The sequence below is a fragment of the Babjeviella inositovora genome, assembly GCF_001661335.1.
Source record: "Babjeviella inositovora NRRL Y-12698 unplaced genomic scaffold BABINscaffold_8, whole genome shotgun sequence".
NCBI lineage: Eukaryota > Fungi > Ascomycota > Pichiomycetes > Serinales > Babjeviella > Babjeviella inositovora.
Window position 1 is genome coordinate 747440 of NW_017566845.1, and position 14242 is coordinate 761681.

At 53.9% G+C, this 14242-nt stretch overlaps 4 protein-coding genes across 4 annotated transcripts; 1 reads left to right on the forward strand and 3 right to left on the reverse strand.

Annotated features, from left to right (window-relative positions):
* Positions 1-217: 217 nt before the first annotated feature.
* BABINDRAFT_64094 (uncharacterized protein) lies at positions 218-1001 on the reverse strand. The gene is made up of 2 exons (XM_019132424.1): positions 923-1001; positions 218-876 (listed from the first exon to the last, which is right to left on the reverse strand). Exons 1-2 carry the CDS (start codon positions 951-953, stop codon positions 671-673), a joined length of 237 nt encoding a protein of 78 aa, XP_018984584.1. The 5' UTR covers positions 954-1001; the 3' UTR covers positions 218-670.
* Positions 1002-1202: 201 nt separating this feature from the next.
* On the reverse strand, positions 1203-2323 carry BABINDRAFT_162291 (transcription elongation factor DST1; the record flags this gene model as incomplete). Its single annotated transcript, XM_019129272.1, has 1 exon — positions 1203-2323. A coding segment is annotated over one exon (606 nt), but the record flags the coding sequence as incomplete, so codon positions are not given.
* Positions 2324-3021: 698 nt separating this feature from the next.
* On the forward strand, positions 3022-4455 carry BABINDRAFT_167779 (uncharacterized protein; the record flags this gene model as incomplete). The annotated part of the gene is made up of 1 exon (XM_019130537.1): positions 3022-4455. One exon carries the CDS (start codon positions 3022-3024, stop codon positions 4453-4455), a length of 1434 nt encoding a protein of 477 aa, XP_018984586.1.
* Positions 4456-4873: 418 nt separating this feature from the next.
* CYS4 (cystathionine beta-synthase) lies at positions 4874-13914 on the reverse strand (the record flags this gene model as incomplete). Its single annotated transcript, XM_019132864.1, has 2 exons — positions 4874-6306; positions 7185-13914. The coding sequence occupies 2 exons, from the start codon at positions 13912-13914 to the stop codon at positions 4874-4876; spliced, it is 8163 nt and encodes a 2720-aa protein (XP_018984587.1).
* Between the last annotated feature and the right edge of the window lie 328 nt (positions 13915-14242).

Here is a 14242-nt window from a genome sequence, read left to right on the forward strand (position 1 = left end):
CAAGCGTGAGGCGGAAATGACTACGCAAGAGTGGTTCAAGGTAAATTCTATAAATCGGGCGGTAACCTAACTTAGGCCCAAATACAAATAACGTCTCTAGTATCAATGACATTGTGTTGATGGGCTGTTAAGTTCGGGAGTAAATGGGTATTGCTTGGACAAGCCTGCGCATGCGGTATGACAGAGGTTTTGGAGGCAATGCGGACCTGATATGGTTGCAGCGTATGTGGGTTTGTACCGTGAATGCTATATAGTTTAATTTATCGATACAGAGCATGCCTTCTTGCTTGAGAAACCTACTCGTCTTTACTAAGGGGAAGCGTTTGGTAAAGTCTTACTCAAGTCTTTGAAGTCCTCACTCTCTAAAGCTGGATCTTTGCTGAATAATTATTTGTAATAACCAACTATACAGACTATTTTTACATTGTCGGGCTTTTCGATCCGCACGTTCCTTTTCTGATAAGAAATACCTTACAGACTGGAGAGCAAAACCTTTTGAGGTTGGAGGAAAACGTACTATATTCCGGTCCGCCAAGAATGCTGGCTATGTACAAGGCTCTGCCTACCGTTCGATGTATCCGCGGCTATGTGCAAGAATACGTACACCATTGAACATGGTCTCAGTCAGGAGAACTCTGAGAGTCTATAGATTTGGGATGCATTCCTTTGCTTAGCGCACATCACGGACACCTTCGCCAGCGTACAATTCCGCTCGCTTCCAACCCTGTCTGATCAAGTACTCAACAGTGGCAAAATCTCTCTTGGGGATCTCTCTGTATTTGGCAAACTCACCCCTGATGAAACGGCGCCAGTTGGGTCTGGTTTCCTCCGGCTTTTTGTACACACATCTGCAGCAGTGTCTGTAAAGCTTGGTGACTGAAACGTTAGTACTCGGTCTGAAAGAGTGGATTTTGATACCTACCCTCTTTTTGGATACCAGAAAGACGAGCCATGTTGCTTGGTGAATGGCGAGTGACTAGCCGGGGTAAGATGGATGTTCAGGTTATACGCTTATGACCCGGCGTTTTGTTCGCGAAAATCTCTGGAGCGTCTTGGGAAGCCTACTCAGATCTGCGACAGACCTATTCTATACTTGATTGTGCTGAGAATTACGAGACATACGTCCTATAAGGATCTGTTTAAACTATCATCTCGTACAGCGGTGATTACAAGCGTATCAACCATGTATTAGACACTAAATACTTCGTAAGCTGGATATAGTTAGAGAGAAGATTAAAGGGTGGTAGTTCTTCAATTTTTGATAACAAAAAAAGTATATAGTAACCAAATTGCTATGACTAAAACAGATACACCACAAAAAAGTGTCCGGTAGTCTACCAATGGAGTTGGGAAAATGCACAGATACCCTCATCAAAGTAATTGAAAGCCGTTCATAGCAATCATAAGCCCATCTTCTGTCTCTAATCAATTCCCTTCACCTTTTTCTACACATACCAAGCAATAGGATATAATACACTTGTGTCACCGCCATTGCACCGGCGACAAACACTATACAAGCTGTCTATTGGGACTAGGAAAACTTCCATCTATTCCCACAGTTTTCACAGGTACAGAACGTGGTCAACGGCTCATCGGCGGACCTGGTCTGCATCTGGTAGTAACTCACCTTCTTCTCCTTGCACTTTCCGCACGTGAACCTGTCGGTGATGGCACGCTTCTCGGTCGCACCTTGGGCGTCAAACAAGTTCTTTTTGTGCAACTCCTCGATCTCCTTTTTTAACGACTCGGGCGCAAGCGCGGATGGGGGCAAGGTGACCACCTTTGCGGCCGAAATCTGCTCCGTGAGCAACTGCTCACGCAACTCTGGGTTGTTCTTGTTCCGAATGTTCATGATCAACGAGCGGCACTTGTTGCGGTACTGGTCCGCCACCGCCATACCTGCGAAACGAAACACCTCGCGCTCGATCTGCTCCGCGGTGTGGAGAATCTGCTTCGGCGTGCGCGTTGACTGGATCGCGAGCGCGGTGTACAACGCCGTGACGGTGGCGTTTCGTGTGGCATCAGAGTACAATTCTGTCGAAACCCCATCGTTTTTAGGGTTGCGTGGTTGCTCAGACACAAACTTCTTGTCCTCGCTAGCAGGGGCCGGGCTCTTGTCCGGGCCCTTGGCCTTGCTCTTTTTTTCGGTAGATACCTCATCCTTCCAAAATTTAATCACCTTCTTGACCAAGTTGCCGATCTCGGCGTTGCTGCTGGAGCGCAACTTGTTGACCGCCACCCCGACCTTGGTCTCCCGCAACAACTGCTCCGTCGGCTTCACATTCTTCTGCAATATCGTCAAAAGCTTGAGGATGGTGGTGTCGTCGGACGTCTTGTCCAACGACGTCATGATGGTCTTGATTTCCTTGGCATCCATGGTGTGTTGAAGAGAAAAACGGGGGTTAGGCTGGCTTGTTGTGTGTTAAATTTTTATCTGGTCGTGTGCCTGTGGTTTTGCTGGTAGCAGCACGTCGGTTTCGAAGAGTCAGTACGCGCTAGCATAAGACCGAGAAGGCTGTGCGGCTCACGTGCTTATAAAATGTCTGGGGCCCCAGATCTGTCATTGTTTCTCCAATTGGGTCTAAATATGCCTTAGTCCTGGTGCACTTGGAGTATTGCCGAAAATGTCGTACGTAGTATCTATCCACAGTCCTGGTACATTAAGAAGAGCCAAGACCAGGACTGACATTGCGAACATGTCATCGGCTCTACCAAAGTGACCTCGCTTACTTGACCCAGTCGTGCATTCTACGAGTTCTAAGCCCTGCCTTATGGACCTTGGGATATGCTTAGGTACATTCACAACTCCACGTACATTTGGGTTTAAACTCCTTCAATCAGACTATTTCTCGCAGCGTAGTGTTGACAATGAACCATCCTGTTAGCACGTGATCACAATACTCCGCTCAAATCGTTACATGCAGGGACGCACTCCCCCAGTGTGGCCCCAGATTTAAGCCTCGTCATTCACCCTTCGCCAATCCAACCCTCACTGTTTACACTTTTAAGAGTTCCCTCAAAATGAACCCATTTTTCGGAAAACGCTTTGACTCCTCGCCGCTTCTGCAGGACCCAAACTTTCAGATACTCGCCCGTATGCCAATCGAGGTGGTTACGCGGGTATTGGGCTTCGTGCCGGTGTACTACCTCCCGCTGTTTCTCGGCTCGCGGGATTTTCGAGACACCGCAATCAAGATCTACCTGTCCAACATTGTCATCAATGATGCCATTCCGATGAACAAGCAAGGCGTCTACGACGGTGCCGATGAAGCAGTGGCCAACTACATGAACACCACGACGTTTACGTCTTTTGCCAGAAACAGGGACTACACGGCTGCCCCCTTGGGCCTAGGCCAGGTGTATCTCCAGGAACGAGGCTTTTTGCCGTTCCTGAAGGTTGCAATGGAGCGGCTTTCTCAGTTCAAAGAGCTCAGGGTTACCATCGAGGCCCGTGAAAACCCCGTAGTGTTGAGCCGAATGGCGTGTTTGGACAACATCCGGAGCCTCGATTTAACATGTTCGGACGTCGATTGGGCCGATTTCCGCCTCCCAGAACGGCTTGAATCTCTCACTGTGTGTCTTTTTGACGACACCTTTTCCGAGTTTCACTCCAGCTTGAGCCTTCCGCGGACCCTCAAAAATTTATCCCTCGCGGGAGTGAACTGCACCAAGGTCTTGTATGACCGGTTGCCTCCGTTTCTCGAGACGTTAGCAGTGGGCGAAAATGCGGACTTTTCCGTCTCGGAATTCAACCGAACCTCCTTTCCGGCCAGCTTGACAAGACTCCATTTGCACGGAACGGGCTTTGCCAGCTCCCACTTGGAGGGCTTGGTGTTGCCACCCACGGTGCACACGTTAAAGATTGAAGGATACAACCAGGATGTGGTTACGGGATTAGCCCTTCCTCCAAGTGTAAAAGAGTTCATCCTCAAGCTGTGCTCCCTTAAGGAGTTACACATGGACTTCTCTGAGGGTTTGGAAACGGTTCGTATTGCCGATTGCCCCAACTTTACCCCCATTCTCGACCACTTAGCGTTCCCCCAGTCGCTCAGATCCTTGACTCTTTACCGCTGCCAGCTCACCAACCTCAATTTTGTGGGCAGGTTACCCAACGCCGTGCAGCATCTCGATTTGCGCAAATGCACTGCCGGGTTCCTCAACTACCGGACCGAATACGTTCCGCTTGACCTGCCGTCCAGTCTACACTTTCCCGACTCACTTATAACCCTCCAGCTCAGCTCCAACCCCTCGCTCTTTCACATGTACGACTTCAAGGCAGTGACCTTGCCCCTTAAGCTTGCACACTTGGACGTTTCGCTCACCGGGATTCGGGACTTGAACGGGGTATCGTTTCCGAAGGGGATCCGCAGGTTGTACACGGGAGATAATCCTGTTCATTTGCGAAAACGTCACCGCAGGGCCTCGTCGGTCTCGTCTGTGGGTTCTGATTATTGATCGAAGGTTTTATTTTTCTAAGGTTGGTTTGCGAAATGTATTTACGTAATTTATGAATATTCATTGAGTTTTGGGTTCTTGCACGTCTGGAAGCTACGCAATGCTTCTAAGATTCGGCCACTTTGCCCGGTATTCATCCACCTTGGCCATCGAGGTAACGGTATTTGCTTACCCAAAATGAGACAAGGTTATTATATAGTCTCAATCCCTTAGTTAGGCAGCGTCCTGTTGGTTGAAACGCCACCAATCCACCTCCCTGAGGCTCCTAATATCGACTTCAAACTGTGGATTAGCATAGGTATGGCAACTATGATGATTGGCGAGTTTTATTACACCACTGACAAGCGGCTTATGATGACACCTGTTTACATTTGTTTTGTATATGGTATTATTAGTGCCTGGGGCGGTATATTACAATCTAAGCCTTGGAGAGCATGAAGGAAACCAAGTCAACCTTGGTAACAACATGAACCGGCTTCAAGTTGGCATCGGTGATCACGGCGTTGGAGTTCTGTTCAAAGAACTTGTTCAACAAGTACAAAGAGGTGTCAACGGTCATGGACGCGTACTCACGCTTCTTCAACTGTGGGGTCTCAGTGATCTCAGACGCGTCAAAGTTCTTCAACTGGCGGAAGTCAATAATGATGGACACAATGGAGTTGGTCAACTGGACCTTCTTGGAGGACAAAGACTTGAGGATCTTGGACAAGGTAACCAAGCCGACAAGCTTGCCGACGGCGTTCAATACCGGCAACTGATCGAATCCGTGTTCCTGCATGAGCTTGAAAGTGTGTTCGACAGTATCGGAGCTCTTGACGGTCACCACTGGCTTGAGGTGCAAATCCTTGATAGTATACTTTCTCAAGTGGTCGTCCTCGGCCGGCGCCTCGTCCGAGAACCCGTTGATGCTCATCCAGCCGTCGTCAACAAACTTGGACAAGTACGATCTAATAGAGTCAGGGAAGACAACGACAAGGGTGTCATTCTCGGTCAAGGTCTCGGCAACCTTCAAGGCAGCGGCGAGCGCGGTCCCGGAGGAGCCACCAACGAGCAAACCCTCCTCCTTGATCAATCTTCTGGCGTAGTGGAAGGACTCAGTGTCATCGGTCTTGATCCACTCGTCGACGACATCTCTCTGCAACACGTCTGGGATGAAGTCGTAACCGATACCCTCGACCATGTAGGGGTCAGTGGAGGTGTTGAGGGACTCTGGAACGGCTAAAATGGAACCGTGGGGATCGGCAGCGACGACTCTAATGGCCGGGTTTTGTTCCTTCAAATACTTGGCAATACCGGTGATGGTACCACCGGTACCGGCACCAGCCACAAGGGCAGTGATCTTACCCTCGGTCTGCTGGTAGATCTCGTAGCCGGTGGTGTAGTAGTGGGCGTCAGGGTTGTTGACGTTGCTGTACTGGTCTAAGATGACGGAGTTTGGAATCTCAGCGTTCAACTTCTTGGCCACACCAATGTGCGACTCTGGGGCATCCCACGCGGCTTCGGTCGGGGTACGCACGATCTCGGCCCCGAGTGCCTTCAAAACGGCAACCTTCTCGTTGGACATCTTCTCTGGCAAGGTGATGATGGTTCTGTAGCCCTTGACGGCCCCCATGAGCGCCAAACCAATACCGGTGTTACCGGAGGTTGGCTCAATCAAGGTGTAGCCTGGCTTGATCAAACCAGAGGCTTCAGCCTCCTCGACCATACGCTTAGCGATTCTGTCCTTGATGGAGCCACCAGCGTTGAAGAACTCGCACTTGGCGAGGATGTTACACTTGATCCCGAGAGACTGCGGGATCTTGTTGAGGCGGATGAGCGGAGTGCTCCCAATGAGGTCCAAGGCGCTTTCGGCTAATGGGGGGATTGGTTGGTTAGAGGTGGTAGCCATTGTTGATAAAGAGGAGAAACTAGGCAAAATGAAGCGCAAATGCAAAAAAAAAACTCCTTTTTATCTTGGCCGCTAGAGAGGGAAAAAAAAAAGAAAGAAAATCTGCCGTGCGCACGTGATATGTCAATAGACACATTTGTCTTTGGAGCCACAGTATAGCTGCCACCGGGGTCTGCAAGATTCACTATAAAGGGAGCCGGGTGATGACTTCCGTTAATATCAGTATCGGAATGCTTAGAATGTTTCTAAGAGCACATTTCCACACTGTTAACCCGTTCTGTTGGAAGGTCATGTGACAACGGTGAAGTTGGTACGTTCGGGTACCGGCGGTCCAGGCATGTGAGCAGTATTAGACAGCACATGGGAGTCAAATTGGGGAACCATTTTTATATCGTTGGATGATCATATTATTTTGTATTATTCATTAAAGTGTTTAGGTTTGAATGCGTTTTGTCTGCAGGAGAGGGTATTATAACATCGGGGCAACGCCTAACGATTGACTAGATGCAAAACAATAAGCAGACACTACTTGGACAATAATCTTTCAATCTCAGACAATAGATCCTTAAAATATTTTTTTTTTTCCTCAAAACTGATTTACCTCAAAACTCACATGCACCTACGCTCTTATAATTCTATATTTAGATAATATCACCTGGATAATATTTAAATACCCACTTTGGATACCAAAATTCAACCCATCTCACGAATTTAAACGGCCTGTCTAGACAAAACGTCCATTCGCTTGAAATATACACCAACGCACCTTCTCATCGATGCGGCGAAAAGCTCGGGTGCACCGGCGATCGGCGGCTGCTCCTAAATGGAATATATGACATACGCTGCTGCACCGGCGCTGGAAGTGGCCCATCAAACGAGTCCGCCAACGACTGCTTGAACGAAGTGTTCGACGGGGTGCGCGCTAAACTCCGGTTCAAGATTTGCGATACGTTTTTATCGTACATCTGGGGTGCGTCAAACGCCGTGGGCGAATCGCGTGCGAAAAACGAGTCAAAGCTGTCAAGCGCGGCCCACATATGGCTCAACGCGTCAGGCTCTTCCGTCACCGATGCGACATCCTCAAACGCGTAATCCTCGGTGTGGAACTCGATCTCTTCGGTCCCCCCAGCCGTCTCCACAGCAGCCACCACACACGTTGAAAACACGGCGTGGACGTTGTTTCTGGTTGTCGCGGCCGTCACGGCGGGCATCGGAATGGCCCAGCCGGTTTCGTCCGGAATCCCAAACAATGTCGCGGTCTTTTCGTACTCCTTCCGGATGGTGTGGTTACCGAGACTCATCCGCAACACCGCCTTGTCGAGCTGGGACCCGGAAATGCTCGATGCCTCGTCCAACACCTCAAGCGCGGGCCCTGCGTAGTCCGAGAGAAGAAGCCGCAACAACGGCGAAATTAAGTCCGCCCCGACCCCGAGGAACTCCTCGCGTTGGAAGTCCACATAAGGAAGCATGCTCTTGAGCAACTCCATCGTCTCGAGTTTCACCCACCGGGTATTATTGGACAAGAACCCGAGGAGCACCACAAGGGTCTGGGCTTCGTATTGCGGGAAAAAGTACTTGCGGATGACGGCGACGATCTGCGCGACAAAGTCCTTCTTGGACCGGAAGCGGCCCTTGGCATATGATGTGAGGAGCCGCGAGAGGTCCGGTGCCGCAAAGCGCTCGCACATGGCCACCATCGTGGCTGTGGCTTCTGCAAGCTCAGGCAGAACCGCATCCATCGCATGGAGCATGCGCGGGAGGTTCGCAAGCACCGCGAGGAGGAGCCGGCTGCTGCCCGCGGCGATGATTTCACTGTCCTGGAGGCGGTTCAAGCGGTCAAGGAACCGGAGCGCCGCGTCGTGCGACGCAGCCGAGCGGAGGCCTACCATCACAAGCGGCTGCAAGCCCTCAAACTTGCCCTCCCACTTTGGCGGAAACGTCGAAACAAGACAGTTTACCGTATCCTGGGAGTCGAGATCAATCTTGGAAATGAACTTTGAAAGCGCCGAAAGCACCTCGAGAAACTCCGGCTCATGGACGGTACTTAGGCAGGCCACGCCCAGCCAGAACAACTGGGGGAATTCAATCAACTGGGCCGAGTCGAGCTCCGCACAGATCGCGTTGAGCGTCATGAGAATCTGCATCGCAAAGCCCTGGATGTCGGGAGTTTCGTCGGAGATCGTGTTGGAGAGTCGGTGGAGCATGTCGCGGAGCATGCCCTGGTCGAGGAACGAGAGAAGCAGGCGGAACACCTGAAACGAGCGACACGCGATGTGGCGGACGGCACAGGTGGTCGACCAAACAAGGGACACGCGCGACCACTCGTCCTGGAGGGAGGGTATTGTCGGCTGGAGGATCGCGAGGGTTGCGCGCACAAGCAGGTCCATACTCTTGGGCGTGGTGGCGCCGTTGCGGTCGCGGTGGAGGTCATCATAGACCCAGAGGGCACGCACGCGCAAAGCGTCCGGCAGGTCGGACCTGCCCTGGCGCAACAACGCGATAGTTTCTTTCGTACGTGGTGCGTCACGCGCGAGCGTGTATAGCACATGCGCAACCATCTCCGCTGCCTGCTGCTGCACCACCGGGAGATAGTGATCCAAAAGGGCAAACGCCACATGAAGAAGCAACGGAACCTTGGCCCGTGGAATTTCACTCGGAATCGCAAGAAGATCCACAAGAAATACAAGCGACACTTGGCCGAGCGAGAGCACCGCCTCCTTGCCCTGGTTGAGAATCAAGCCCAAGTCGGCAATGTACGGGAGGTCCGACGTCGACTGGACGCGCTCCACCGGCTTAGGGTGCGGCGGGATCATCGCCTTGGGCTCGAGGTTCGCAATAAGCGTCTCCACGATGGCGCTCCCGGTCTGGGTGAACGCAAGATACACCACCACCAGTCGCGCGTACTCCACAAACACCGTCTTGCGGCGTTCGGTCGCGGAAGCGGTGAGAAACCGGAGTACGATCCCCGTGTTATTGGCATGGCCGTTGCCCAACGCAACCCATAACGCCTCCACCTCGTTCTGGATTACGTCGCTATATTTGACCGTGATCTCAAACAAGTTGTTGAGCACCATCTGTGATTTGACATCCACCACGCCATCCTCCGCCTGGAGCTCCACTGCCTGCACCCACGGAAGAAGGATAGCGAGTACATCACGGCGCGCGCGTGGCTCCACGATGTGGAACACCATCGTCAACTCCAGGATGATCTTGAAGCTCTCGCGTGCAACCGCCGCGAAGCTCGTCGCCGCGTTAAAGAACGCGCGCTTGTAGACTGCCTTGGTCTCGCAGCAGATACTCTCGCTAAAGTCGTCCACTTGGCCAGCGTAGAAGCGCTGCTCCGTGTACACAAGAAGACGCGCGGCGCGGTGCCGCACGGTGGCCGTGTCGCTCGCGGCGCAGAACAACGCAAGCGGGAGAAGCTGGTATAACGAGCACGGGTACGCGGGGTCCGCAACGATCGCGTCCGCAAGGGTGATAAAGTAGCTCTCAGTGGCCTCCGGGTGGCCCGGCACATAGCACTGGCGGATCGCGTGGTCGATGATGGCCATATTCGCGTCAGCCAGCGCAACCACGCTCTGCAAGGCACGGCGCCCCTGCTCGTGGATCCTGTCGTTGCCGCTGCTGAGCAACGCGCCGATCCATGCAAGGAGATCCGGAATGTCAAACGACGCGGGCTTTGCACCCGCACCGTCCGCGATGTCGGCGCAGAGCGCAGCCATGCAGCTGACGCTCGCATACTCTAACTGGCCTCGCTCAATCTCGATTGCCGCGTTCAAGCCGGTCTGCGCGGCTGCAGTCACCTGCTTGACCATGAAGTTGTAGCGCTCATGGCTGAGCTGCGCGTACTGGCCGTACCCACACCACTCCTCGAGGAATCCGTAGCAGCGCACGCGCGCAGCAAACGGAAACCACGTTGTGCGCTCGGATGCGGCCACACCCGTGTACACATTCTCGAGTAACCTGCAGAAGTAGCGGCGGAGCGTCTGAAACTCAAAGCGCACCTGCACGCTCTGTTCGTGCAAGAAACCCGTCATGAACGTGAGGAAATCCACGAGCTTCAGCACGGTCCACTCGTCTGCAAAGAGAAGCGCGTCGCCGCGCGCACGCGTCGTGACGTTCTGGAGGATGTGCGTCATCTCCACCTTCATCCGGTTTTCCAGGCCCTCACCGGCACTCTGGCTCTCCCACGCGGAAATGACGGGCCCGAACGACTCGAGTAGATTGCGGAACACGTTGAGATTGACGGAGCTCAAGCCGCTGATGACCGCGTCGCGCACCAACATCTGGTCCGAGCGAAGCAACGGGATCACCATTTTGAAGATAGACACCGCGGATGTGATGCGCGCAGGCTTACGCAGCCGCGGTACGACCGCAAGCGTGTCCTCGCTGGTGGACGTGAGCGCGCAGCACGCAAAGACAAGGTACAACTTCCACTGCTGCACCAAGATCTCCGGCGGGAAGTCAAACGAGCGCGCACCGCTGCGCGCATCCGCGTATAGACACACCGTCTCATGAATCTGCACAAGACGGCCGCACACGATCGACCGGCAGAGCGCCACCGACACGGGCGACCGCTCGAAACAAAGTACCACGATCTGGGGGAAGAGCCGAAACCAGATGGCGGTGTCCACGCCGTAATCGGACTCCGCGAGACGGAGAAGCGTGTCTCTGCGCGGCTTGCTCACCAACTTTGCGATCTTGCTCCGCTCGGGCATGCTCAACAGTTCCTTCACCGGCTCAATGAGCTCCACAAAGTCAGCATCCTCGAGAACATCGATGATACGGACGCCGACATCGGCCGCAAACTTGGACGAGCTGCGGCGGTGGCTTCGGTCGACCTTCTCTGAGGTTGTACTCTCGAAGATGACATCGTCGAAACGAGTGACGATGCGGAGAATGGTGACGCCCAAGTGGCGGATGCTGGAGTCGTGCGAACAAAGGAAGAAGAGCCCGTTACCCTCGAGCTCCTCGATCACGTTGGCGATGCTCTTCCACTCGAGCTCGTCCGTCAGGCGACGGCGCTCAGTCGCGGCTCGGATGTCGTTTGTGGGCATCTCTGAGTCCACGGCGTCGTCGGTGCTCTCGAACCCCGCGAGCCAGCACTGGAGGAGGTCTACGTAGAGCGTCAAGAGGCGCTGGTATGCGGTGGAGGTCGAGTAGTCCGCCATGTACGCGGGGTGTGGCGTATCCTCGAGACAGAACGCGAGCTGCGCGAAGGTCGTGACGAGTGCGGTGGGGTTGCGGCGCGACGCAAGTGCACGAAGCGTGTTGGTGGCCGCAGTGGATACGCGAACATCGCTGTGGATGGCGTTGCGAAGGAGAATATCAACGAGCTTCTTAAACGGGAGGGAGGAAAGGCCCGTGAGGCACCATGGAACGACCTCGAGCACCGACGCAAAGAGCTCCGTGTTCAAGTTCCGCGTGGTCTGGACATTCGAGTCTGAGCCAAAATGGAACGACGCGAACGGGGCAGTGCTGAGTTTCTGGGTGGATTCGGAGCTGTTTGCCCCGACAGACGCGTCCAACACCAAGAACAACTGCGCGAGGTGCTTACAGAATTCCTCGTGGGTGACCGCGTTGTGCGAGCCGCGCACGAAGAAGTCTGCGCCCGTACTTGCTGTGCGCGGTTTGTGCAAGACCGACGCGATAACTTCATCGGTGGGAAACGGCGGGCGCTGCTTCGCCTCCATGTCCGCGAGAATCGACACGTACAGCCGGATTACAAGGAGGAGCCGCTCCTGCGCCATGCCCTCCAAGCCGCTGGAAAATGCCAGCCGGAACATTGGAAGAAGAACGTCCTCGAGCGCGTATGTGAGGTTGGAGAACCCGACCGCACGAAGGAGCTGCACGAGCGGCTGGAGAAGCGCGAGGTCCGCCGTGAGCCACTGCTGCTTGCGGTTGGTGGTTGTGAGATTCAACATCTTATAGAGCTGGTCGAAGCAGCGCACTGTCTGGTTGAGCGACTCGGGACACCGGTACAAGAAGACCCACATGAGACGGGCCAAGGCGGTGACATACACCGCCTTGCTGCTGAGCGGCGTCTTCGGTTTAAGTTTTGCCGAATGTGTCTCGATGAGCTTCATCCAGTTGGCCAGGAAAATCTCCTTGGGGGCCACCGCAAGGGACGACAGGAGAAGCGTGAAGCTGGTGGTCCAGGGACCCAGAAGAGCGGCGAGGCCGGAAGAGCGGGTGTAGATGGCCAGGACCGCGGCCACCCACGTGGGGTGGTTCGCCTCGGCCGTCAAGACATCAGCCAACGACAAGAGCAAGTGCGTGAGCACCTCGGAGTAGGTGGCGGTGATGGCCTCGTTGGCACACCGGCTGTAGAACTTGCTGACTGACTGGAGAAACTCCGCGCTGTCTTCAAAGCAGTCGAGCGGATAGTTTGTCATTCGGAGATAGCGCATCCCATGTATCAAGAGCTGTAGCCGCGGCTCGTCACCGGGAGCCACGGCCTGCGGGATCTTCTCCAAGTCAGCGATGAAGCGGTCGCTCACGCTGAGGAACCGTTTCTCAGACATGTGTCCGAGGAGTTCCGCAAAGAGGTTCCAGTTCGCCGAGCGGATAAGCGAGCCAAGCGCCTGGGGATCGGTCGTCTTCAATTGTGTGTATACGATCTCCTCGAGCTTATCGCCAAGGTCGTCGCCGATGGCATCGGTCGGAGTCTGTTTGATCACCTCGATGAGCACACGGCAGAGGATATAGATGGAGACGAGCGACTTGCGGTCCGCCTGGACGGCCGTCTCGCGCGATGTCTGAAGCTGCAGCTCCAAAATCTGCTGCTTTCGGGTCAAATCCGTATCGTCTGTAATGTTCTTCAGGTTGATGGAAGACTTGGATGAGTTATTCCGCTTGTGGCGCTGGAATGGAAGGCTGGATACGCTGGGCGCACGCGAGGGGCCGCGCGATGTGTGCCGTTTGAGAAGCGAGAGTTGGGTGGAGGGCGACGGCAGCGGCAGCGCCGACTTATGGAGTTGTTGCTGGAGCGTTTTGGCAAGCCCCAAGTTTTTTTCCACTGCGTTAGCTGCCATCACCGAAACCTCCAGCTTGGATTTTCGCCAAAACATGACGGAGTCGATCACTGGTTTGGGTTTTCTCCGCGCAATGTACCCGAGCGAAGCGATGATAGAGTCGAACTCCGGATCCACGCCCTCAGCGAGAAGCTCCACCACTGGCAGCTCCGTATCGAGGGGGTAGTTTAAGCAGAGGTTGAGTTTGCGCTCGGCGTGGCGGACAAATTGGGTAAAGAGGATATGAAGCGTGTACTCGGCGGGGGTCTTGGGGTCCGTCGCGAGGCTCTTTTTCACCGCGGCCACTTCTTGGCCGTCCGAGAGCGTGAGCCGTCTGCTGGTGGTGCTGGTAATGGATGAACTGCGGAGAAGGGTGCTTGCACGTATGGACGTACTATGTCTGGGGGTGGCCTCCGGCAGCGCCAGCGGCTGCGGTTGGTATGGCGTCGCCACAAACGTCATCTCGGGAATCTCAATCTGGGCCCCGGGAGGCATCGGCGGGTAGTATGGCTCCTCCGCGTCGGGAATCTCGATTTGGAGCGGCGGAGTGTACGACATTATTGATAAAATGGCTCTGGTTGCGGGTTCGCAGAAAAAAGCAGTTTCGGTCAAAGTGTGACAGAGAACGTAAAGGAATCAGTGCCAATGAATAAATGGGTGCGTTTGGTCAAAAAAAAAAAAAGGAGGGGGAGATATTTAACGGAATCTTGAATCAGCAGCTGGTATTGGAGTTAGTTACGAACTATGAGGGGGTTCGGCTGATGTGACAGGGTTGCGGCGAGTACGAGTCCTGCTATGGGTATGACGAATCGCGCAATCAGACCAGGGCAAGCGAGATGGATAGTAGCAGATAGCCCTGAATTGGTCAGTAGAACTTTTAATGCAG

Bases quoted from the DNA above. Each gene is read 5' to 3' on its own strand.
- BABINDRAFT_64094 (XM_019132424.1), bottom strand. From the start codon at position 953: ATGGCTCGTCTTTCTGGTATCCAAAAAGAGG. The intron at 877-922 runs GTAGGTATCAAA...CTAACGTTTCAG, and splicing joins TTCTGGTATCCAAAAAGAGG to TCACCAAGCTTTACAGACAC.